The 24,524-nt window shown below is 43.9% G+C and overlaps 3 protein-coding genes across 10 annotated transcripts in view; 1 reads left to right on the top strand and 2 right to left on the bottom strand.

The window, feature by feature from the left end:
* The window catches only part of LOC128259167 (breast cancer anti-estrogen resistance protein 1), a 29,900-nt gene extending 13,422 nt beyond the window's left edge, over positions 1–16,478 (bottom strand). The window contains exon 1 of one of the 3 annotated variants that reach the window (XM_052991372.1): positions 16,049–16,478. In XM_052991372.1, the coding sequence (XP_052847332.1) occupies positions 16,049–16,270 (222 nt within the window). In that variant the 5' untranslated portion in view covers positions 16,271–16,478. Of the gene's footprint in view, positions 1–3,595; positions 3,837–3,860; positions 4,452–16,048 lie in introns of those variants that run through there. The other 2 variants (XM_052991373.1, XM_052991374.1) reach the window with 2 other exon arrangements.
* The window catches only part of LOC128259170 (DC-STAMP domain-containing protein 2), a 29,735-nt gene that overhangs the window by 4,509 nt on the left and 702 nt on the right, over positions 1–24,524 (bottom strand). Inside the window, exons 3-11 of one of the 6 annotated variants that reach the window (XM_052991381.1) lie at positions 24,220–24,480; positions 23,946–24,159; positions 23,729–23,882; positions 23,194–23,671; positions 22,962–23,145; positions 22,773–22,910; positions 22,510–22,717; positions 6,475–6,632; positions 5,946–6,416 (exon numbers count right to left, since the gene is read on the bottom strand). In XM_052991381.1, coding sequence (XP_052847341.1) covers positions 22,612–22,717; positions 22,773–22,910; positions 22,962–23,145; positions 23,194–23,671; positions 23,729–23,882; positions 23,946–24,159; positions 24,220–24,480 — 1,535 coding nt within the window. In that variant the 3' untranslated portion in view covers positions 5,946–6,416; positions 6,475–6,632; positions 22,510–22,611. Of the gene's footprint in view, positions 1–5,932; positions 6,633–22,509; positions 22,718–22,772; positions 22,911–22,961; positions 23,146–23,193; positions 23,672–23,728; positions 23,883–23,941; positions 24,160–24,219; positions 24,481–24,524 lie in introns of those variants that run through there. The other 5 variants (XM_052991380.1, XM_052991378.1, XM_052991379.1 and 2 more) reach the window with 5 other exon arrangements.
* LOC128259169 (dynein axonemal intermediate chain 4) lies at positions 16,894–20,136 on the top strand. The gene is made up of 6 exons (XM_052991376.1): positions 16,894–17,106; positions 17,178–17,330; positions 17,389–17,610; positions 18,104–19,539; positions 19,587–19,799; positions 19,864–20,136. The coding sequence occupies exons 1-6, from the start codon at positions 17,050–17,052 to the stop codon at positions 20,072–20,074; spliced, it is 2,292 nt and encodes a 763-aa protein (XP_052847336.1). The 5' UTR covers positions 16,894–17,049; the 3' UTR covers positions 20,075–20,136.

Here is a 24,524-nt window from a genome sequence, read left to right as displayed (position 1 = left end):
AATTACCTCCAATGGCTGGCGGCCTTTGTTAAACTCTTCTTTTCTTCTAACCAGTTTGCTGGAGAGGATCCCCTCGGCTTCAAGAGTTGACTTTTCGGTCTTTTATCTTTCGGTAGCCGACTTATGATGGATTACGGTCTGGGCCCCTTTTACGCCTTCTACAGCGGATGTGGCCCACGAAAACTATCGATCGAAAGTGAGATGACAAGGCCTAGGATGGTAAGAGATTCGTTATCAAATGAGGTTTTCCAAATAGTGGTAAGTGATAAGCTGAGTGGGAAAAACAACTCGAAATAAAACCAGTCAACAGTTTTGTAACCCATAGATAAGTAGATCCTGTTACAATGGTTGACAGTAATTGTGTATACTATTAACTTCTCTTCTAGAACTTCAGAACTCTTGGCCACCGGACAACTCCAGTAGCCCAACTCCGTTTTGGTGTAAATGGGCCCATTAAGTGGCTGATGTGAGCGATCGTCAGTGCTCGAATCGCTGCACCGCTGATGGCCTAGCCCACTTACGGGTTGCATGTAGCTTTTATTGCTCCGTTACAACCAGTTTGCAGTCCTTATCTGGAGATGAGACCAAGACCCTTCTTCCCCTGCTTCGTAATTTCCGGTGTTTGGAAGGCCAGGGGAAGTACTAGGCCATATAGTGCAAATTATCAGTCGCCGCTGAGGCCAATTTGCAATTGTTTATGCCCTGTAAACACTGCTCAGAAAATCATTCCAAGCTCAATGTCGCCAGGGCGAGTTCCTCGACTTGTGAAGGACTCCAGCCCGAGGGCAATTAGTCAAACCTTCTCTTTTGGAGAACCCAGAACGTGACGTGTCAAATTTGTAATTCATAAATGTCATCTGAACTTGTGCACGTAACAGGCAGAAGCACAGACAATGTGCAGTGGTCTTCTGTGAATCTTGTAAGTAAACAAAATGGCAGGGGATGCCTGCAAATCCCAGCTCCTGCACTCGCCCCTCATGTTTACACGGCTTACATGGGAGCGACAGCTTACCTGTCCCCTTACAACAGACCCCTTATCTTGTCTTTGGACCCGGCACGTTTTGTGGAGGAAGCCGGTCCACCTGCCAACTATTCTGCGAGTGCTTGCCCATTATCGACACTTTCGAGTCCATAATGCTGATGGCCTATAATCCAGTGGGCCGACATGTTTGCTTGGCAGAAATAATGGCCAATGCTCGCTTGGTAGCACATGACTGTTAGATAATGAATGAGTAAATGCCTGCCTTAACCGAACTGAACTGAACGCTACTCAACTCGTGTGTTAAACGCAAAAAAGATAAAACAACAAAAGCGAAAGTTTTTCTTCTTCGCTGAGTGTGTTTTTAGAGGCGATATGATATGGCGGAAAATGCATTGTCTTGAGTGATACGAAATTGAGAGAGGTACTTATTTGGTAACATTCCTCGAACCATTTCCAATCAGTCAACTCCACTTGCCCCTTGTGGACCTTAACCTTACCACATTCATCAACTCACAACTGCCCGCCCAGAAAGCAACAAATGCAGCCTTTACAACCACCTGTTGGACAAATTTGAATTCGAGAATGTTTGCACAACCTGAGCGATGAAATAAATTAGCTTGCTTACGACTGCAGTGTGAGTCTGGCGGAGGGACGTAAGTGAGAATGCAAATGCACTCCCCTTTCCACCTCATAGCACTCAATATTCTGGTGCTGTTGTCGTTATTAAGCTGAAAATTAAATAAACAACATCGGCTAATTACAAGAGTCGTGTCTCTGACATGATCACGGGCACTGTACAGTCGAGATCTCGGGCTCCAGGAGTCGGAGGATACTTGTTCGCTGACACAAAGTATCACGTAATTGAAGGGTTGCCGCGGGGCGCTGGACCAGCTGCATCCATCACAGACACGCAGCGAAAGAGGCTCAGGTGAGATTAAAATAAATGTGCTCCAAATGCGCACAAATGCGAAAAGTAATTGACGCCCGGCTAGACTGGCTCTTGAGGTCTGGAGGAGTCATCTAGCATCTAGTGCCCCAACGCCCAGCCGGTTCTGCTCCCAGCTTAGATTTCAAAACTCAAACAGCGGAAAACATTCGAAGATGGGTTTCCTGCGTTCTTTGGCCTTGCCTCAGATGTCTGCGCAAGAGATGAGCGCGTGAACATACGGTGGAACTAATAGAGATAGGCAAAGTCCCTTAAAATGCAATTCCATGGATCCTAATATTATCCCTAGCTTCAAGTGAGTCGCAAGCGTGCCACGTCCTCATCTCTATGATAGGAAAGCAGAGGGGGTAAAGGGGTGGTTTATTAGCATGTCGCTGACTGATGGAAATTAATAGTGGTTCCTGCAGACCCCAGACTCCTTCGCAACCAGGACGTGCGCTTGACTGAAAGGCCGCAATTAAGGGGAGACTAATTAAGGGGGCAGGAAAGCCCCAATGGTCTGCGTCCGTGGCAAATGAAATCAGTCATTAATAGTTGCGAACAGAGCCTTGATTTCTAGCAGAATAAGGAAGTCAAGACAAATCCTCATGGGCGAAGACCGCGCACGTAGCGCGGGAAATTGAATTGGAGTGCCTGGGTGGTGACTCCTTATCGGGCATTGGGAGTGCGACCGAAGGAAAGGCAATACGATAAGGACAAGTCCAGGGTTGAGGTCGGATATTGCCGAAACAATTCCACTACCAAATCTAATCAGTCTTAATTGAGCGTCACACCGAAACCGAAGACCCTAAATGGTCAGGGTAACTAAAAGAAAGCCAGATAAAAGACTGAAAACCAAAGTAGCTGCCCCAAACGCAGGCCTCATTATTAATTAAGATTGTGTCAGGGGAGGTCTGTCTCAGGGGTTATCTCCGAGGATAACCGCAGACTCCCTAAGGGACATCTTTCCTGCATATATCTATCGCTCCTTGCTTGCTGATTAAGTGGGCGCCCCACAGTTCCCCGTCTAGACAGAACATATTTCAGCTTCGACACTTCATTTTTGAGTGCCACAAGAAATTGATGAGAATTAATGTCCGCGTGTGGCGTCAACGGTTTTTAATTCAAAAGGCAGCCAGCTGATGTTGATTGAGTGACTCCCGGGTCTCTGATGAAAATATATGGCAGTATAAATCTATTGCTTAGCATTCGCTCCCAGTTGTCGCGGCTAAGAGCAAGAAACCAGTGAAATAACTTGCCACTTTAATCCATCGGAATATTTTAAGTACGCCTATACCAACTAAAGTGGACATTTAATCTCATATATATTTTAATTATAAAATATTTGTGACCAGTCCAGCAAATGCACAGAAAACTAAGTTGGTCACTTGGGTATAAAAAAATGGCCTTACTTACTATATTACAATAAATGTTAGTTTATTTTTACTTAATCTGCATCCTGAGTTAATCCGCCCGCTTTTAATTATTTTTCTAGTTAAGTTCGAATGGCTCAATCTTATCACACTTGATTCCAATCTAATCAGGGGCTCCTTACTCCTTACTTGGAGGGAATCACTTGTAGATTGTTTATCACGGTGAGCTCATGTTGTTTTCAACCAAACAATTTAGAGTTTATATGCAAAGGCAGGCATCATCGACTGACTTATCACGACATTGCGATATCTCACCTGGGCCGTAAACTGGCACATCAAACGGTGTCGCTGCGAGGTGATAACGAATACGAATGCGAATGGCGAAAATCGCGGAAACTTTTCCCCCTGACAGCTGCCAAAGATACAAGTAGAGAAATCCGCTACAGTTTCCCGGCAGCCCGACTGTCACAACACTGGCAGATGAGCCGCGAAGATAGCTTCGCCAGAGCCAGAATGGCTTAATCCGCGCCCCATGAAGTGCGGCAGTTTATGATTGGGCTTATCGCGAGGGTCTACTAACCGATTTGATGAGTATGCGGCGCGAGACCGGCACATCGTAGTCCAGGTCCGCATTGGTGGCATTCGAACTGCAGCAGGAGGTGGACACCGACACGGAGGAGCTCGTTGCCTTGTCCAGCATCTTTGTCGATTTGATCTTTGATCTGCGATCTGGGATCTGGGTTGAGTTGATTTGAGCTGGATCAGTCGCACCCTAGCACGACATGATGACGGCCACAATCGAGATGTTTTTAGATATATTTAATCCAGGACAATATAAATAAAGTATCTCGACGTGGGTTCGCGACCTATCTAGCCACTTGTATCTCACTTCACTGTTGTCTATCTGCAGCTTAGCACTCGCATCTGCATATGTATCTTGTATCTGAAATCGCCGAATCAGCTTTAATTTCAAGTTAAGCCGCGGGCAGCCGAAAAAAACCGAAGCCGAAACACAAAAGACGCTGCCAAACCACAAACGTAGCAAAATCGGTTGCCTTTTCAGTTGTCACGAATCGATTCTCGTTTCTTGTGTCTCGAAGCGTTTAGCTCTCGAACGAGGTCCGCAACGCAGCAAGCAACTCTATGGATTGAATCGACGACGAGCTCTGAGTTGCGGTGCTCTTCGACGCTACATTTTGAATGTCGTAAATGCTATGAGCAATGTTAGCTAACAAAACGAGCAGTATCGTAGGTTTCTCGGCAGCTCTGTAAAGAGTGCTCTTTCTGAAACCGAAAATTTCGCTTGGTAGAAACATAAGATTTGTTGATACGAACCAGTTGCGGTGCTCTTCGCAGATACATTTTGAATGTCGTAAATGTTATGAGCAATGTTTCTCGGCAGCTCTATAAACACTGTTTATCTGAAACGGAAAATGTCGCTTGGCAGAAACAACAGATTTTTTGATACGAACTATATTTTTCGGCTCTCTGCAGCTCTTATATCTTTGTAGTTTGACTATTCTTTGCTTTATCATTTAAGGCAATGACTTTATGTAATTTTACAAAAGGGTTTAAAATGCTCCTGCTAAATGATTTTTGCATACAATTTTATGGCAACTAACCCCTACGCAGAACACTAAAGTTTGCTACATGAAAACAATAAAATGGCTAAAAGAATGGTTCTTCTTCTGCACATGGCCAGTTATTGCAATTTGTTTTTTATGTATTGTCCAAAGTGTACATTATCTTATATTGACTGTCGATATTTAGTTTATAATAAGCTTATTTTGAGAACGCAGAAAGACTCATCCCCTATGGGTCCAATAACCATATATCTGGTTCATATATAAGTTCTCTTGTACTCAAGTTGACTGCCTCTATAATATCTTTTTACCTTGCTATTTGCCTATGACAACCGTTTCGTTATACGAGACAGTCAATCCAACCCAATTCGATAATATTCGATGCATATCAAGTGCAGACGTTCTCCATTAAGCAGAATGTTTACCCCGAAAGCTCAATTAGCCAGAAGATGTTGGACAAGCTCAAGTTACCCTCCCGATGAGGCACTTGAACACAGTAGCTACCTTCGACGATCCAATGCGACAGCTGTTCAAACACATTGTGTACACCTCGGAGGCGTGAGCATTTCTGGGCCCGAAAAAAGGGCAGGAACCCAAACATACACCTCCTCAACAAGTCAATGCTGAAGGTCAGGCAACCCGTTCCGCAGAAAAGGGAAGTTGTTACCCACTCCAGATGGAGATACGAACTTTAAAAATAACCACAACGAGGAGACCCCGATGTCAGTGCAGCTGCAATTCTGAACCGAGTTAAGCTGAGCTGAGTGTGACATTTGACATGATTTGCATGCCAAGTGCCACGCCCACTTCAGCCACGTCCAGAGCGGAGATGGAGTCGAGACAGACCAAGGCAACACGAAAATTGGAGAACCGCACCGACCCCTTGACAAAAAAAAACAAAAACTCCGACACTCGTTGAGTTTTATTGTCACTTTCGTTGTTGGGGGGATTGATTTAATTTAATTTGCTCGATTTGATTCGACTTCCAGCACTTTAGAGGCGACTTAATAGTGACTTTCCATCGATTTGTGTTCTTATCTAAAATGGTTGGGTCGTAAAAAGTTTCGAACAACACTCAATTCTTTCACTTCAAAGCGTGGGCTTCTCCGATTTCATATCCCAGAAAGTTTGTCAATCAAATTTACATGGAAATTTCCATGGTATTGTCTCTCATCTCTTTCCCTAATTCTGACCATCCCTATCGCATGTGCATTTTCCTGGCCCAAACTCATTATCGTTATCCTGCGTGAGTTATGGAGAACGACATCCCATTTTGGCTGGATTGTTGCTGGCACGCTTGGCATTCATTTTTCAACCAACCGGTTTTTTCACTACACAAAATATCCGAGATGAAATAAGATGAGTTAGGAACCCACCCGCATTCCAGTGAATTAGTCGGCAATTTTGGACATTTGTGTGCTCAGGGTTAGAAAAATATGCAAGACAAGTACGCCCACTAATTGGCTCGTTTGAGGACAAAAGGGTTTGAACCTTCATCTGTATCCTTGTGTCTGTATCGGAAAACCTTGATAAAACTGAAACGAAACTTAAAGCTTTTAATTTAAATTTTTTGCTCACCTTAAAGCTCTTTTCTGTTTAGCATTCACCCACCTTTTGGCATTCTTTGTAACAATTTCGGGGGTCCATCGTAAATATGCAAATGAAATATGTCGGTGTCATATGACAGCTTAGCCCTCCAGTTCTGCCCATATCCAAGCTGCCATTCATTCATAACACCTCGTTTAATGTTTCCATTTGCAATTTAGAAGCTGAATAAATAATGTATGTAAATCAGACCGAATTTATAAACACGCGTATTTGTATGTATTCCGCTATCGCTCTTGCGTAAATTGTAGAAATTGTAGGCGTCATTTCTTTTATCTAAATGATTTTGTTTTTCTGTTCAGTATTTTTTTGCGGTTGCCATGGACGGGAAAATGGGAATTTTTTTTGGGAATTATGGCACCTGACTCAACATTCCCCCACCCCTCATCTGTTTCCACATATTGCAATCAACGATTTAGGAAGTCTATGGAAAATATTTGTGGACTGCTAATTGAGCCATTTGTATTACCAACGACAAAAGCAACGTTTTTTTATTGCATATTTGTATAGAGCCACCCCCTGATACCCGAAAGGGAAACTCTCCCTTGGGCTTACAGATGTTTATAAGCCTGTTTCTAGGATGTCCAAGGAGAAATAAATAGATTTGTCACTCTATACGGGACATTAACTTGCCAGATGTGCCAACTCAGTCAGCTGGGAGTGCTCACGAGCCGTCCTTTACTTATGGAGTTTGTGGGCAAATCAATATTCGAAGCTATATAATAGAAAACGCCTTTATACTACAAAATGTAATAAAGGTCTTACGATTTTTATTTTAAGTTGGTGCAATAAATTAGTAAATAGCCATAACAAATTGTTTTAGTAAATTCGCAATGAATGCAGATGAATCTTCATCCGAGAAGGGATCTTTACCGATTAAAAAAAGACAAACACTCCAGTAAATATCATGACCGGGAAAACCCAATCCAGAAACAAATGTGGGGTAGGTTGCCATAGAGCACTGTTAAAATTTCATGCACAACATCTCCATTCCGAAACTGAGCCCGGTCCCCAACCACAATTGGTCACAATGCAGACCCGCTGGGCAATCAGCTCGAGTTCGGTGGCGTTGGCCATGCGTGCGCCATAAATGGCCAGAACGTGCCACTTTCGGAAAACAATGCAGAAGCTGCGGGTTCACTCGAAGCTGCGATTGGATCCAAATCGAAGCCAGAGCCGGGGCAGCGGAATCAGAAATCGTAGAAGAAATCAGAAATGAGGAGGCAAGTGTCGGCAGCGGAAACAAAAGAGTTTGGGCAGAAATGGAGCTCGTCGGAGCAATCCGAAAAACGCATTGAAAGCGGTTCCCGGAATTTGCCGCCTTAACTCACCCATTAGCCAGGGGGTCAGATTAGCCTCTGCGACATCCAATTAGAAAAACAAGCACCAGCAGCTGAGGCACGCGATAAGAAGAGCAGTCGGTAAAAGTTATTGGGCAACTTGTGGCACTCCAAGTTAGGTCATAAATTCATCAATTATCAGGGGACACTCAGCCACTCCTCGTGAAACAATAGAGCCATCGGTAGATGGGCAAGTGAACGTGCCCAGTTTGTGGAAAGTGAAAAACAGGATCGTCTTCATTGGCTGCATCGTCGGATAGGATCAGCTGCGGGCGCAATTAAGATGTGCATCTTAATGAAACTCAAATTTTACAACTCCCCGATGCACTACGTCAACGATCTCCGTTTTTGGGGTTGGTCAGGTCAGTGACAGCTGATGGGGGGCAAAAGCAGAGTTTGCAGACATGCATGTATTCCTAAGGATAAAGGCAATTTTGAGTGCCGCGAAATAGTTTTTGAGTCTACCCAAAACTATATTTTCTTGGCTTCTGGTGCTCTAATACAAATTTCGGTTTTATCAAAGGTCTTTGACCCTTTCCTCATCTGAAACACTTTTCGCTGCCACTCCTCCGAATCTGCGCCAACACTCCATTAGTGGGTTAATTATCCCACATTGTTAATGCCCATTTGTTTCCAGAGAGCCAAAAGCACAAAACAACTTCACCCTGCCAATAGGGTGTGCTACTTTTCAGTTCTGTAAGCTTATAAGATTAAAAGATTTAAAGCTAGCATTTGCAAATATTCAATTTGGGGTGACTAATAGAGGTTATTGCACTGGGAATTTCAAGAAACAATTTACGAGTATGACCACACAGACCACATCCTCATATTTTTTGCTGACAAACTTCAAAAAACTTTGAAAACTTTTGGCAATTTCACACATTGTGTGAATGCCTAAAAATCAGGCATGCAAAATAAATATGATACGAAGGAGCTGGGACTGGACAAGCAGACGGGGGATCTCAGGACAAGAGGCCTAAGTAAATCGCTGGCAGCTGGCGGCGCGTTTGACAATTTGCCGCGACTTGCGGCGTCTTAATCTGCGATCCGGAACCGTCCGTATCGGAGTCTGGATTCTTGACGCGATCTGTGCCACCCAGCGATCACAATTTGTGTGTTTTGCCTGGGCGGAATGGCCAGGGAAACTGTCAGAGATGAGTGTGTTGTTTTCCTGGGCCTGCGATTTACCAGTGTTTGCATAATTCATGAGCAGCATACTGCATCCCGACGGCTGCCGGTTGCAAGTTACACCCACATGGAGGCAGAACGAGATCTTGCAGCCATTTATTACGAGCACATTGAAAATTGAGATACAAAGCAGTAAACAAATGGAACTCATATCGTATATGGGCAGCATAAGTTATGGCCTTCTCGAGACTCCTCCTGACGCTGTGGAGGAGGTTCTCCAGATCTATTTCCGAAAAGTCCTATAGAAAAAGGGTTAAATTCAACAGTTAACTCTGGCATTTAAAGTGCTTTGCAAGAACAGCTGGATGACAAAAGTAGTTTTGATAAGAAAACCTGATGCGAATCTTATAAAACTAACCCACTTATCCATAAAGTTTGTCGTGGATTAACAAGATCGATAAACTATTGCATAAGTAGTATAAATTGTCGAATAAAACATCTTAAAGAGTATTTTGATAATACATTAAGGCACACAAAAATATTCGTTTTTCTTTTCTTAATAAATAACAAACCTTGCTGAAATTATTTCGCCATATGCAAGATCAAGAACAAGCCAAGGTCGAAAGGCAAATGGAACTCTCATTCACTGTAAGCTTAGCATGGGTCCCCTTTACCCAAAGAAAACACGAAAGGAACCACATTAATTGCCCAACATCTGGTACTGGCACCCATGAGATGAAAGACAGCTTCGATTGCAATTGCGCGCCAAAAATTATGTAAAGCAAGAGTGAGAATGTGAAAAGGGGAAGTGGTTTGATGTATCTTTATGTCTGCTGCTGGATTGCGTTTATTGCTTATGTGGTTGTCACTTGAAGTGCTTGCCCCAAAAAACCATGTTTACAGCAGAGCTTGCAACACTTTCCCAAGAATTCCGATTGGTGGGTGAACGGTGAAACACGAAAATCAACTTTCGATGGGAGGCAACTGTTAAACGACGACACCCGATAGTGCTGATATAATGAAGTCGTCTTCGGATTGAGATCGCGTAACAGTAGCCGGGAAATATTTGGTTTTTGAGAGGTTCTTGGATCGCAGAGTGCAGGACTGGGACCTCCTGCAGAGCATGTTTCCAGAACGGGCAATCCAATTACCGCAAGAACCGACCTCGGCCTGTAATCAAATACGCGCCGTCTGGCTCTGCCTTTGTCGCCTTTGAACACACCATACCCATAAAACTTATAAACATCCATTGATGACCAGAGTCCAGTGAATGAAGCGCACACATATTGCAACCTTATGCTGACTTCCTCCGCGTTTGTACTTTCCGCTGAGGCTGCACTAAAGGCTAACCCAATTCCAATTCACTTTGCGAAATAAACAACGCAGATTTTATGACCAGGCCTGTGAAAGTGTTTACTGCGGATTCCATTCGGGATACTTGGCACCAAGTGAAGTGTTTCTCGGAATGCTTAGGCAGACAGATACTTCATTGCCCAGGCTCAAGAACAACAAACCGAAGAGGAGAGCTAAATAGATTTTCCTCTCAGGTTTCCATTCGATGCACTCTGCTTAATTTTCATGACTACGAGGCGTTGATTGCTGTTGTTAAACAAAAAGACAGGAAATTTCTCCATGTCATTAGTGGAAATAAAAGCAATAAACGGACAGAATGTTTGATCCATGAGTCAGCCAAGTTGAGGAAGTAGGTCTTTGAATGTTGGAATTAAGGAAAAAGGGAAACATAAAAATAACTATTATCAAGAGTTTATTTATAATTAAACTGCTTTTATTAAGCTGAACAAAAATCGAACAAAAAGAGTTAACTTAATATAATTTATTTGGTTATTTTAGTTACTTTTGTTTTACCTAAAACTTTGAACAAAATCCTTAAATTTACCTTTATGTTGTATTTTTGGCATACCCTCGGTTTGAGTACAATAAATAAGGTGGTGTTGCAAACCATTCTGACGATCAACCACCTTTGACAATGATTTGCATTGGTAATGCCCGTACTGCTCCAATACCTTACCTAACATATACGAATCGGGTTTTGAAATGTAGCCCCTTCGTTTTGGGAATCAAATTGGAAGTACAATGTCAAGGCATTGACGTCAAACTGGAGGGCGGAAGTTCTGGAGTGAGTAACGAGGTATGCCGGCGTGAAAGCCCAACACTGTCCGCTTTATCAGTCAGGTTGAAATCGGATCAAATAGACCCACTAAGGCCGCTGGTTGCCAATGCTTGGTTTCGTAAGCAAATGGCTGAGGTGTCGGCAACAGAAACAGAACTCATGTCATGCATGGCCGACAAAGTGGCAGCATCATTGGCGTGTAAATAAATCAATCATCGGGCCATCATCACATGTTATTACCATCATCATCCATTAGCGAGCTCCAACTATGATGGATTTCCTATTGGGTTTTTTTTGGGGAAATTCATTTCGAATTTCAGCACTATCTAGACACTTGGTAAACAAAAGTTTATTTATAACTCGCATTTGGAAAAGACCCACCGATCTATATATAGCAGATTGCTCAATTTAGTGCGAATAATTCCATTGAAAACAGGCAAAAACAAAGGCCGTAGGCGGAATACCTTGGAGGCCTTATCTTATCACGTGTTCTCAGCATGTTGACATTTTATTTTGCAAACATCCAAGGGAGGCAAACGCAGTACACGTATGAAAATACGTCTAAGCGCTCCCTCGATAAGATTAGATTCGCTTTGGGTTATATCAACACTGGATACTTGCACTCCAATTCACGCATTTGTTGCCTGACAACAACAGTGAAGCATTCTATTTCTATTTCCAAGACTAGTAAATCCATAAATGTTGTCAGTACATTCTAAGATTACACAAGAAATGGAACAAACCCCTCGCTATCCACTAACCCTCATTCGCAAAAATTCACTTGTGCAAATATATCATCAGCCGGACAGGGAGAGACGCAAATCGCTATGCAAATTTGTAGAGATCATTCTTAAGAATTTCAAAGAGATACGACGTACATCTTTCAGTTGTTGTTTGCCTAGGAAATTTTTGCGCAAAAGCTAACAGTGGGTTTGCTCAACTTAAAAGGTTTAACAACTTTTTTCAGAGTAAATTTGGGGTTTCCATAAAAGCGGCTTAGATGTAGAATCCTCTGAAATATATAATTCTTTAGCTTGAATTTTTTTCAACTTGAAATGTTTTTCAACGGGTGGAAAAAACAAGAAAGCGGATTGCATCTATATCTACAGCTCCCTAATACCGATCCATTCATTTATAATAAAGAAAACTACATACTTTTCGATTTAATGGTATATGTAAGAATCCATTAAATATAAATTGAGTTACAAGCCCGTACAACCCCATCGAATCTATCTGAGACCATGTTAATTTTATCTCGAATTTACAGCTCACATCACTTTATAATTGGTCCATAAAAATGTTTCTCCTTTCCCAATACACGCGAACATTCGGAAAGTCTCAGCGGTCCATGTTTTATATACGGAACTATATAGCTGCCAATTCCAATTTGTTCAACATCCAAATTACTTGATGGCTGTTGAAATTAGTCAGATAAATCAACAAATCTTTCCCCCAGGCTTGCGTAAATCAAAAATTTATGTTAGGATTTTTGAAAAGTTTATGGATTCAACAAATTTGGTGTGTTCTCCGTGTCGACCATCTATCTGCAGCGGCCCCTACCTCTCTGATTTATAAGGTCAAAGCGTGGACCGAAATAAATGCAGATACCCAACCTGAAGAGAGACCAAATGGAAATGGAAAGGGGGCCAAAACGTGGGCGACCCCACGTATTCCGTCGGAATACCCCAAACGATCTTCAATGCGAACGTTAACGACGCCATCTGACATATTTGGTTTAATGGGTCAGCAATGGAGGCAGAGTTTCGGATGTGAAATGCCCTGATCAGAAAGTATTCATAGATCGATGATAATCACAAAACGATGATGCCTTTCAGTGTGAGTCACAATGGGCTGATCGCTATTAACTAAATATGCATTTACGGCGGCCTAGCCAGTGATACACAATTCTTCCACCTCCAGCCTCCAGTCCCCTATAAATCTCAGCTGCTCTGCTTTTCCATAATTTAAGATCAATTTATTAAATGCCGCAACGCTGTAATCTGCACAGGAAAATCTGGCCCCAAACTGCATAAATTAATTTAAGTTCAGAGGAGTGGAAAAACGGGCAACGAGAATGCGTGACATATTTTTTCCGAGATGCCGAGAATCTCATAGTTTTGCCATGTGCATCCCAAAAGTTGCAGAAGTATCTTTATATGTGTGTTTCTTAGCGGTTGACAGCGCTGATTAGCATGGCCACTGGGAGCTGGAAAAATATTTATGGCAGCTGAGTTAAACGATCTCTGACGCCCCTAAAGTTCCCATGATATTCCCACTTCTTTCCTGGATTTTCCATCAACTGCATTTTGAGCCAAACAATTATGTAATCAAATGTTGTGCGCCGTTTGTTGCATGTTGGCATGTTAACTCAAGTTCTTGAATGTCCCCCGATTGAAACTGTGTGTTATTTTCGGCTGTATCTCGAAGATATTTCAGCTGCCGTCACGTGACAGGAAAATTTGTTTGGCCAGCTAGAAGAAAGCCGCCACAGGTAAACACAAAAATAATTCTACTGTTCCTCGGGTAACAACGAATTAAGGAATTTCCAGCACGTACACATACATTCTTAACTTTTCTCCACACGCTTTTCCCGGCTTCCCACTTTCTTTATTCGTTGTTTATTCTCCGTCGGCACTGGGTACTGGCCTTTTATTTGGTCTTTTTCTGCTGTTTTTAACCGCTGCTGGCAGAGTCAACGATTTATGCAAAATTTTCATAGCCAATGTCAGAGTCGCAGTCAGAGCTCATAATTTGAATGCGACAGCAAAATATGTTGGCGCCATCGACTGCCACCAGTAACTGTGAACTACTGCAAACTGCAAGCTAAAAATCTGACTCTGTGCATTTCAATTTTCAGCCGCGGATGAAGTGGTTCCGAGGCTCAATGACCGCTTCGCTCCGCCAGTTGAAAGCACTTTGGCTCGCCAATTGCCTTTGAATAAATTCATAAATCACTAAAGCGCCACTCACAAAATATATGGTACACAGTCCTCAAAAATGGTTGAAGCAACAAAAATTTTAATTCTGGACACTCCAATATAGATAAAAACAAGAGAAAACATCTTAGGCTAAAAAGGAATTGAGCTGGGCGTAAAATATTATAAGAAAATATTTTTTTTAGAAGTTGATTAACGATTATATTTTAAATTTTTATTTATAATATTAGAGTACAACGCAAGAAACGAAAGCAGAATAGAATTAATCAGTTCTTAAGTCAAAGCTATATAACTTTAGAATTCTAACAACTTCTTTGGCCTGTGCCACCCCAGGACAACAAACCTGAATTGCGCACATCTTTTATAGCTTCGGAGGACAGGAAAGGTTGATTAACCCCTCGAGATGCTTTAGAGCAAAACAAATAGCCAAGAAGGACAACAGACTGGCACTGGAAAAGCAAGAGATTCCTCGCAATCTGGCTCTCAGATAAATTCAGCAAAAAGCGCTGACAAGCAACGGCTCTGGGGCGAAACTCATCCACTCTCAGTAAGCGAACGTGGGTGATTTGGGAGGCAAGGGGGCTTAGTTGGGTGGGTGGCGCAACCACCCCGGTGAGCCTCAATTGCGGGCAAGGACGATAGAATTTTTTACGTTGCCATTGAAAAATCGAATCGCAAAACTGTGGGGGATAAAAAACAAAATCGAAAGCAAACAAGGGATGCGGGAAATGTGAAGTGAGGAAAAGTCAAGATGAAGACTCCCAGCGAATTCAATTGGAAAGATTCAGTTTGTGAAACTAGTCAAGTGCCGCCTCCTCAAGTAGCCAATACATTATAATGTCTGGAGCTTCAGATAGTTGGCCACATCTTGGCACCATCCTTTGAACCGCTGGACCACCCACCGTAGCACCCCCACTCGAACTCCCACTGCCACCCCATGCAAATTTGTTTCGCACCAATGAGCATCTGATGAATGACGTGACTCGCACAGAAGCCACCATCACCGAACGCCCCTCGCTCTCAACGGGAATCAGGCAGTCAGCAGTCGTAGCCAGATCCCTGACTTTTGTTTCGTCACGACTAGAGGTTCACCCAGCTCCAGCTCCAGCTACAGCTTCCTCCTGCCCGACGGTGTTTACATAACATGGCCGCATAGCGCGCTTCTCTCTGCACGCATGCGGCCTCGTCTCGGTATGGATACCCTCCATTGAGATGGACCTGCACCTGGAGCCCAAAGAGCCGGCCTGGCTCGGTTAGCCGGTAAAAACAGTAAAAACAGCGTTCGTTTACGTTACGCACCCTGCGTATCCACAATCTGTATGTATCCCCATCTGTGTCTCGGCTGCGTACTTTGTTTTGGCACTCTTATTGGACCACGCAATGTCCACTTCGCATCGGGAGAGGGCCGTTCGAGAAATTGGGCTGATAATAGTTGGATAGATGTTTAGATTGAGATAATCTTTCTTAATTGTATGACAATATTCTAAATCAATCGAGTCCCGCATCATAAGAAAAACACTCATCTTATTCTCGTAGTTCTCAAAGTTGGTAATAAGGGAAAAGGTGTATCTCACATTGCACTTATATCAAACGAAAGAGCTTTTGATGATAAATTGTTTAGATAAAATGAAACATAAAAAGTATGTCATATTCACTTCTTGATAGAAACGGCCGAACCAGAAATAAAATTGTCAGTGCAAGTAAAAAAGTGGCAAGTGATATGCTATCGGAAAACGAGTGTTCAACTTCTTGTTGAAAACCGGATAAACTTAATTTTAACTCATAAACACCCCAGAAACATAAATTCATCTAATTTCAACATCCATGATACTTCGAGTTGGAAATCACCCATCTCCTCCCCAACCCTTCGAGCCCACCTCGTAGGCAGTCAACAAGGAAGGCGCACACGTTATTCATTCGCATATCCATATCCATTTCTGTCGGCTGGGTTAACCTTCCAATTAGCGTCACGTTCACTTCACTTTAGTTCGCCTGACTTGGCTGGGATATGTTGGTATATCCAATGGACATACCTTTGCACGTACCTGCGCACTTTTCACCCGGTGCAGTGTGCCGCCCGTGATGAAGTTAGCCGTGGTCGCCTTGGCATGCATTGCCACTGAATTTATGACGTACTGCGGCGACTGCTGTTGTGGTTGTTTTGACTTGGCCAAGACCGAAGGCGTTTGCGGTTTGGGCAGTGTCTGGGCTATTGCAACATTCCTAATTGAGTTTTCTGGTACTCGGATTTCACTTTGGCACTCCATTGATGGCTCTAATTGTGGCTGCAGTTACGTTTTAGTTGAATTGCTGTTGCAATTTATCTCATGTCTGGAGCAGACCAGAAAAACACGCATCTGAACCAGCGGCGGCGTACACTTAGGAAAGCGAAGTTGAAGCTCTAAATATCCAAGTACATCCCGAACGGAACCACGGAAACATACGCGAGTTCGAGCCAAGTTTGCACGGCTGGCAAGTTCAACAGTAACTGATTCGCACTTGCAACCTTCAAAAGGGAGCCGGTCGTCCTTCGCGTCCAGGGGGTGGTTTACTTTGGTTTGGTTTGGTCTGTGCGGGTGCTTCTGCCCAAGTGCAAACTTTATCTCGCCTTTATCTAACGAGCAAGCGCAGGAGAAGCTCTGCAGAGAGCGGATACGGAAACAGAGAGCCGGAGAATGCTCCTTGTAGAAAGCGGAAGAGCTGCCCAGATTTTTAATTAAAAAGTATGAAGGCTTCCCATTTACTTTTGGGATTGATTAGAATGGCTGCTGTGAATGACGCAGAAATATGTTTCCCCAAATTGAAGGCAGCTGCTAATTATAAGTTACTTAATAATAAAAAAAATAGGACTAAAATATTTTAAAAGGAAAGAGGTATAACCTTTTTTGCGAAAATGTTTAATAGAGGCAGCCATGAAACTTGTGTTTGTTTGAACAAATTGAAGGACATTTCAAACATATGTATTAAAGAAACTTGTCCCCCCAAACTAGACGAATCACAAACATTTTACCAAAATCTGGAGGATTGAAACGCCAAAGTGTAAGCAATGTCAGTGTCAGCGAGAAATACAGCCATTAGTCAAGATTATGGGAGTATCTATAAAGTAAGTAATTGCTGGAGAACAGGGACAAACAGAACTTCTTACATCCAAGATCCTTTTCATGCGATGATTAGCACCAGTCGAGCACCTTGGATGGCGATGCAAAAAAAAAGTCCGTGCAGGTCACCCAGGCGTTGGGCGAGGAGCAAAAGGCTAAGAAGAAGGATACTATGCACTATTACAATGTCGAGACTCTAGCTGATCTGCAGTTTCGCTCCCAGATCAAGGTGATTCCAATAATTAATACAATTTAAAAAGTCGTCTGCTAAAGTTGCTGAAATTTAGGTCCTGGAGAAAGTCGATGACGAGGAGGTGGACATGACGCCCAAGCCGATACCAAACGAAACCTACGTGGAGCAGTTCATGAAGTACAACCTTAACGTCCTGCACCAAATGACGAACTTTACGACGATGCTGACCAAGAGCACAACCAGGTCCCGTACGCGGTCCAGCGTGCGGGCCGGAATAGGTGGCAACAAGCAGTCAATAGATGACCTGATGAGCGGGGTAAGTTAAATTTAATCTTCCTTGTGGTGCAAAACTAGCTTAAAATCAGTTGCTCACTTTTTTCTATTGTTAAGTTGATCAATTAATTTTTGTTCAACTGGTCAGTTGCTGGTCAATTGCTGACTAAATGTTTGCTTATTACTTATCAAAGATTATCAATAATATAGAATGAGGTTTTATTTGAGATTATGAACAGCTTAAACAAAGAGTTATAAAAAACATTTATATAAAAACATAAAAAAGCAACAGGTGGCGTAATTTTCTATAGGACAATTTGGGTTCTTTTTTAATTAGTCTCAGAATACGTATTCAGCAAATATTTTGCGATCTGAAAATGTGGAGTTTAGTAAATTATTAAACACAAACATTGAGGTTTGTACATTTTCATGACAACAAAGCAAGCTCAGTTCAAACTCTTAAGTGGACCACTCTTTTTTGGCTCAATCATTTATGAGCAACCTAACACTACCTTGACCCCTTATGTTTCCCGAAGATCATGTACGAAACCATTAACTGGGACCCGTACAGCACCGTTGAGACCCACGAACAGGCGTACGAACCCAAGCCGTACACCAGGTCCTTTGTGAAGATCACGTTGCGCAAGTCGGACTTCTTCGAGCTGCACAGTCAGGCGCAGTCCACGGTGGCCAAGGGAACGCCAGAGGGCGACGAAACGGAACGGGACAACCGCAACTACGAATACCTCACGGTGGGCAAGGGCAAGATTAGGCGTCGATCCGACAACGATGCCCAGACGGAGACACTGCTGTTCACCACGAGGGCGGTAAATACCATCCTGTTAACCAAGGCCACAGTCAGTTCGTACGTGTCCAACTTCGAAATGTATGACACGCTGAACAACATCAGCAAGGAGTTCGCCACGATGGCATCGGTTAAGGATCTGGCTTCGGCTCTAGCGCAGACGGAGGAGGCAGAGAGCTTTGAGGACGAAGAGGACATGGCCGAGAAGGACAAGTCCACGTCCCAGATCGAGCGGTTGTTTCGGAACCCTGAGTTCCGTAACGCCATCATGTACATGGGCCGCACGCTCTCGAGCAACACGAATGAGGCGGGATTGCGGCGCTTCCGGAACTTCGACCAAGTTGAGCGGTTGAACGCAGAGGCCGAGTATGTCTACTCTATGAACCTGCTCTTCCGTCTGGTGCCAGAGCCCAGCAATAATGAGCGCAAGGCAGTCAGCGACATAGACATCTGCCGCAGCAACGGCGACATCCTGGCCGTGGCCTACGGGTTATACTCCTTCTCCTCGCAGCATGTGCCCACATCGGGCAGCGTTTTCCTGTGGAGCATCAAGAACCCGGGCGAGCCGGAACGCGCCTATTACTACGATGGACCGGTGACGGCAATAAGCTTCTCGCCCTTCCTGCCCAGCCTGTTGGCCATCGGGCTGTACGACGGTAGCGTTGAGGTGCGGGACGTGAGCAGTCTGCAGGACGTGCCCATCGCTGTGTCGCAGAGGAGCACCTCGCCCGGATCCTCGCCGGTGGTGGCCATCCGCTGGATCAAGCAGGTAACAGACGACGGCGAGGAGGCGGAAATCGACCCGTTTCTAAGCCTCTCGCAGGACGGCTCCGTCACTCGCTTCCGTATCATCAAGAGTCCCTTCCTGCTGGGCTTCAACCAGATGACTCTGGAGCGGGTCGAAGGTCATCCCGAGGGCATCTTCGTGCACCCCTCGTCGCGGATCCCCTGCGAGTCCAACCGGCACCCGCAAGGATTGAGCCTCACCACCCACCCTCTGCACAAGGACATCTACTACGTGCTCACCGACGAGGGATGCATCCACAAGTGCTCGATCAACTACCAGCACCAGTATCTGGAGGTCCTGCGCTGCCATGACGGGGGAGTCACGGTGATGGAGTTCTCGCCCTGGTCCCCCAAACTGTTCCTCACTTGCGGCAACGACTGGTGAGTGCTAGAGGCCCAAGAAGTTCCTTATTAACGAGATTAACCAGGTTCGTGCGCATCTGGATCGATGGCATCACACGACCATTACTAGAGCTGCAGGACGAGATGACGCCGGTGCACTGGGCCAAGTGGAGTCCCACCCACTCCACGATCATAGTCTCAGTCAACCGGGAGACCGCCAACATCTGGGACTTCCGTCGTAACTTGCTACGACCCATGTCCAAACACAAGATGGACTCCTCTTTCAACACTGTAGCCCGGTGAGTAAAAGTCTTGGGTCCAAAATATGTTCCGGGATCTATGATATCAATTTGTTGCTTCTAGATTCTCCCACTGCGGTCGCACCCTGGTTATTGGCAACGAGCGCGGCAACACACTCTTCCACGCCCTCAACGACATGCCCTTTTCGCCCCACTTCCAATATGATGAGTTGGAGAAGGCCATATTCAAGGCCATTGGCAACGACTACGAGCTTTTAATGGAGCTCAAAAGCATTGGCTTCTTCGGCTATCCTGACAAGAAAGCTGTTTTCTAGACTTTAAGATTTGGTTTGTTGTGAATAAAGACCATAATAAAGAATGACAGTGCATTTACCAAGACAGTTAAACAAAACATGCCCGAATGCCAGTGTAGAGTCAAAGAAAAGGCAGTCAAATTTAATTTGGATTAGCGACGAAAAAAATTAAAGCAATTTTTGTTGGCTTGTTTTGATCTTATTAGCATCACAAAGAAGAAACCTACCATTCTTAGGGCATAGCGCTGTTTGACCAGCAAGCTTACCGATAAGTCTTTATAGTGTGCGATTACAAAAACTTACATATGTGAGCACCCCTGGCCTTAGCTTGTAAAAATGATATCCCCAGCTTCGCTTCAAAACACGAGGGTTCATCGACACAGAAGCCAGACCACTCACAAACAGACCAACGAAATGTGCCAGCTTCAGCGATCCCGAAGCAAGACATAACGGATTGTTATGTCGGCTCATCAGTTTCGCGGGAGCGATCGAATGTCAGAAAAGACTACCCCCGAGATGACAAGGTAACCCGATACCATCCAATGTTACGGACCTTACCTGGACGAACAGAACAATCATATCAAATAGTTGTTCAGCTTAGGCGAGATCAACTCCATTCTTCTTTCGTTTACGTTCGAGTGTGTGTGGTTTGAGTGTCAACGATGGTGGTCAGAGTGTATAGGGGTTAAAAGGGAGGGCCTAGCTTGCGGCGATCGGAGGTCAGCGGGTGTTAAATAACAAATAAACACTTGTGCACACATTAGCAATGCAAATGGAAGCCGCAGATGAGAGAAAGGGGAAATGTATTAAACAGCAATAAAAAAAAGAAAATTGAACAAAAGAAGCGGGCAGAAGAGGGGACAACATCAAAGAACAGACCATAAATGCCCCAAGATCTACGGCGTGTTACAATTTCAGCCCGAGCCGAAGTCTGAACGGACAACTAAACAAAAAACAAATAAAACAAGAAAGAAAGCAAACTTCGGCAAGCCGAAGTTCATATACCCTTGCAGCTATTGCAAGAATTAAATATTTTTAAAAAAATTAAAATTATAATTTACTTGCGTATGTGTTTAAAAACTTGAAGCTGTGATGATTTGCAGCTCAATTATTAGATAGTTATTTTATATATTTTTATTGTTCCTATGGGAGCTATATGATATAGTCGTCCGATTTTGATGAAATTTAAACAGTAATTCTGAAATATTTATCCATTACTATATGTCGAAGAACTAAAAAAAAAATATAAATAAAAATTCTGAAATAGTTAACCATTACTATATGTCGAAGAACTAAGAGAATAATTTAAAAACAGCAAAGTTATATTTTTTTTGTATTTGTTTTGCGATTGTTCCTATGGGAGCTATATGATATAGTCGTTCGATTTCGATGAAATTTAAATCGAAATTCTGAAATATTCAACCATTACTATATGTCGAAGAACTAAAAAAAAAATTAAAAATCAGCAAAGTTATAATTTTTTTTATTTATTTTTTCGATTGTTCCTATGGGAGCTATATGCTATAGTCGTCCGATACGGCTCGTTCCGACTTATATACTACCTGCAATAGAAAGACAACTTTTGGGAAAGTTTCATGCAGATAGCTTTAAAACTGAGAGACTAGTTTGCGTAGAAACGGACGGACAGACGGACAGACGGACATGGCTAGATCGACTCGCCTAGTGATGCTGATCAAGAATATATATACTTTATAGGGTCGGAGATGTCTCCTTCACTGCGTTGCAAACTTCTGACTGAAATTATAATACCCTCTGCAAGGGTATAATAAATGTCAAAATTTGAGGATCATAAATAAAAAGAGACCACCGCATTCGGTGCCCGTAAATTACACAGCACATTCCTGGAGAACGGGGCCCAAACAAACCCGATCCAAAGGAAAACAAAACAGAAATCAGAGAAGGGGCAGACTAAAGCACTGTTGGATGTCATCATCAGTGAAGCGATCCTTGGTCCGGCCAACAGCATTAATTGCTGGAAAAAATCTGCGGCGCGCCGTTGCTGTCGCTTTTAATGATCATTTAATTGCAGCCCACATGCCCGCCAAGCATCGAAGTCCCAAGAGCAGGACTCGCAAGGGCGAGTATTGCGCGAGGGGCACGAGGGCTGCACAAATTGAAAACAAAGTGTTATTGTCGAGCGGACACAGCGCTGACAAGGAGACAAACGAGCCTATAGAAGCCGCCACTCCACTGAGGCCATGACAAAGCCAAACTATCAAATCAGCAATAATGACTGCGACAATACTGTGGCTGCGAATCATAGAAATCGTTGCGATTCATATGCCCAAGTAGGGACTTGTTTGCCTTAGGGCGAGCAGACGGGGTTTGCATTTAAAATTGACCATAAATACGTCTTACATTGTTTAAAACAGTGTACGTGCTAATTAATGTATGTTTACTGCAATAATTTGGCCAAGCACAGCCACGAAACTCACCTTAAGCAATATATTTTCATTGATTCAATCAAATGACAAGTATTCTTCATTATGTTGCTTTTCTTCTTTAAGGCTGGAAGTGTAACAAAGAGCGGAAACTCTCTAAGGTTTTATATCGATCTTCTTCCTTGGCTGACCCCGTCCGCCGCAGATCTCCCTGTACCGCTTCTTTCCAAATGACTCCTTTTCGGAGTAGTCCGAAGAGTCGCTGCACAGAAAACACAGGGATCAGCATAGTGGGGTTTCACCTAAAATGTACTCACTCCACTTCAGAAACGTCAGAGAAATCGCCATATTCTATCGGTCCGCTGCACAAGCAGCACTTTTTGTAAGACTTTTCGAAGCATTCATCGCAGTAGACGCCCTTGCAGCCTGGAGTGTTGCAGGGGTTACGAGTCGAGCTGGAAAGGGCATGTCCGAGTAAAGTCTGCAGAACGGGTTGAGCTACTCACGATGTCAGGGATGTGCCGCATATGGTGCATCTCTCAATATTTTGATAGGAGGAGCAGCAGCAGCTCCAGCTGATGAGGCATGCAAAGCCCCTGCTTAGCCAGTTGAAACATAAAAGGTGCTCCACATTCCGCTTATGATTGAACTCATTCCGCTTCTTGCGACGGATAAACTTAAAGATGCTTGCTGTGTAATATATATTAGAACCATACTAAAAGCAATGTTTTTTCTTACATCTATCATCTAAGATCTTGTCGTATAGGAACATGGCTCTTTGCTTGGCTCTCTCCGGGTAAAAGTAGGCCATTATAAGATGGCGAGTGCGCAACACATACGGCTCGGCCAGCACCAACAGCCAGGCGAGCAGGCAGAGCAACAATATCAGCACAAACTTCGCATAGTCGGGCTTCACGGGCAGCGGTAGGCAAGGATTCGTGTCCAGGACGCTTTTCTGGGTGAGGGGTCGAAAGGCATTCGCGATTCCCCGCATGATGTCGGCCACAAATCCCCCGCCCTTGATCTCCAGATCGATGTAGGCGGGCACCTCCAGTCCGGCCTCTTTGTGGCCGTAAAAGGACATTGTGGCCAACAACCAGAAGAGCCCGTAGTCAAGAAAGCAGATAGCAAACAGCTGCAGGCAGGTGGTTATCATAAAGCAGACATTTTCAACAATAGTCACGAGCTCGAAAAATGTCAGACGTAGACTGGTGAGCTGCAATTACAAAACATAGCAATTGGAAGTGATAAAGCCTCCAAATTTGAACCTAACCTTCATGTATTTCGCCTTCTCAAGCCGTTGCAGCGGCAGCAAAATAGGGAATCCGTGTTTTTCGTGCCGTCTGTCGATATCACGTAGCGTCTGAGTCAGGAACACATTCTGAAATTGCCGGCTGTACATGTAGCGCAGGTAGAAAATGACGGCTCTGAAGGAGACATTCAAAACATCACCCAAACTAAATTGGTAACCTGTTGCAGTTCTTGCCTACTTAAAAATAACGGTAACCACCATGACCCAGCAGAGAATGTCCACGAAGCTTTGCAGGAAGATAAACGGTGAGAGTCGCTGGTTGATGTCTTGGATTATCTCCTCGCCCACGTCCGCCAAACTCTTGGAGGAGTTTGTATCGAAAAAAAACTCGTGCTGGAAGGTGATATTGGCATCAAACATTTGCTCTATGTGCATTACAAATTCACGGTAGCCTGAGAGATATTAAAATACAATTTACCATCGAAATCGATTGTTCTTCGTGGAATACTTACGCTCTAAGATCTTGTCCAGAAGTGCCCAGCTGTGGTCCCAGTAACCGCTGCAAAACACATCGAGGATTTTTGCAGGATAGCACAGGGCCAGGAATAGTTTGGTGGCATGGCAGAGCGCCTTAAAGACGCCCATCTTGGCCTGGCAGCTGACCATAGCGTGGTGCGCTGTGTATTTGCAGCGCTCCCACGGAGTGCCCATTTCCGTGTTGCACAGATCAACGACAGATTTCAGCCAAGCGGCGCAGTTCTTGAGGGTGTCAACTGTAAGGAGTGCGAGGAAAACGTAGTGGACGCAGCTTTTGAGG

Source organism: Drosophila gunungcola, assembly GCF_025200985.1.
Source record: "Drosophila gunungcola strain Sukarami chromosome 3L unlocalized genomic scaffold, Dgunungcola_SK_2 000005F, whole genome shotgun sequence".
Taxonomy (NCBI): domain Eukaryota; kingdom Metazoa; phylum Arthropoda; class Insecta; order Diptera; family Drosophilidae; genus Drosophila; species Drosophila gunungcola.
Note: the sequence above shows the minus strand (reverse complement) of the source record. Positions and strands in the feature narration are given on the sequence as shown.

Bases quoted from the DNA above. Each gene is read 5' to 3' on its own strand.
- LOC128259169 (XM_052991376.1), top strand. From the start codon at position 17,050: ATGTCAGTGTCAGCGAGAAATACAGCCATTAGTCAAGATTATGGGAGT. The intron at 17,611-18,103 runs GTAAGTTAAATT...TGTTTCCCGAAG, and splicing joins TAGATGACCTGATGAGCGGG to ATCATGTACGAAACCATTAA. The intron at 19,540-19,586 runs GTGAGTGCTAGA...GAGATTAACCAG, and splicing joins CTCACTTGCGGCAACGACTG to GTTCGTGCGCATCTGGATCG.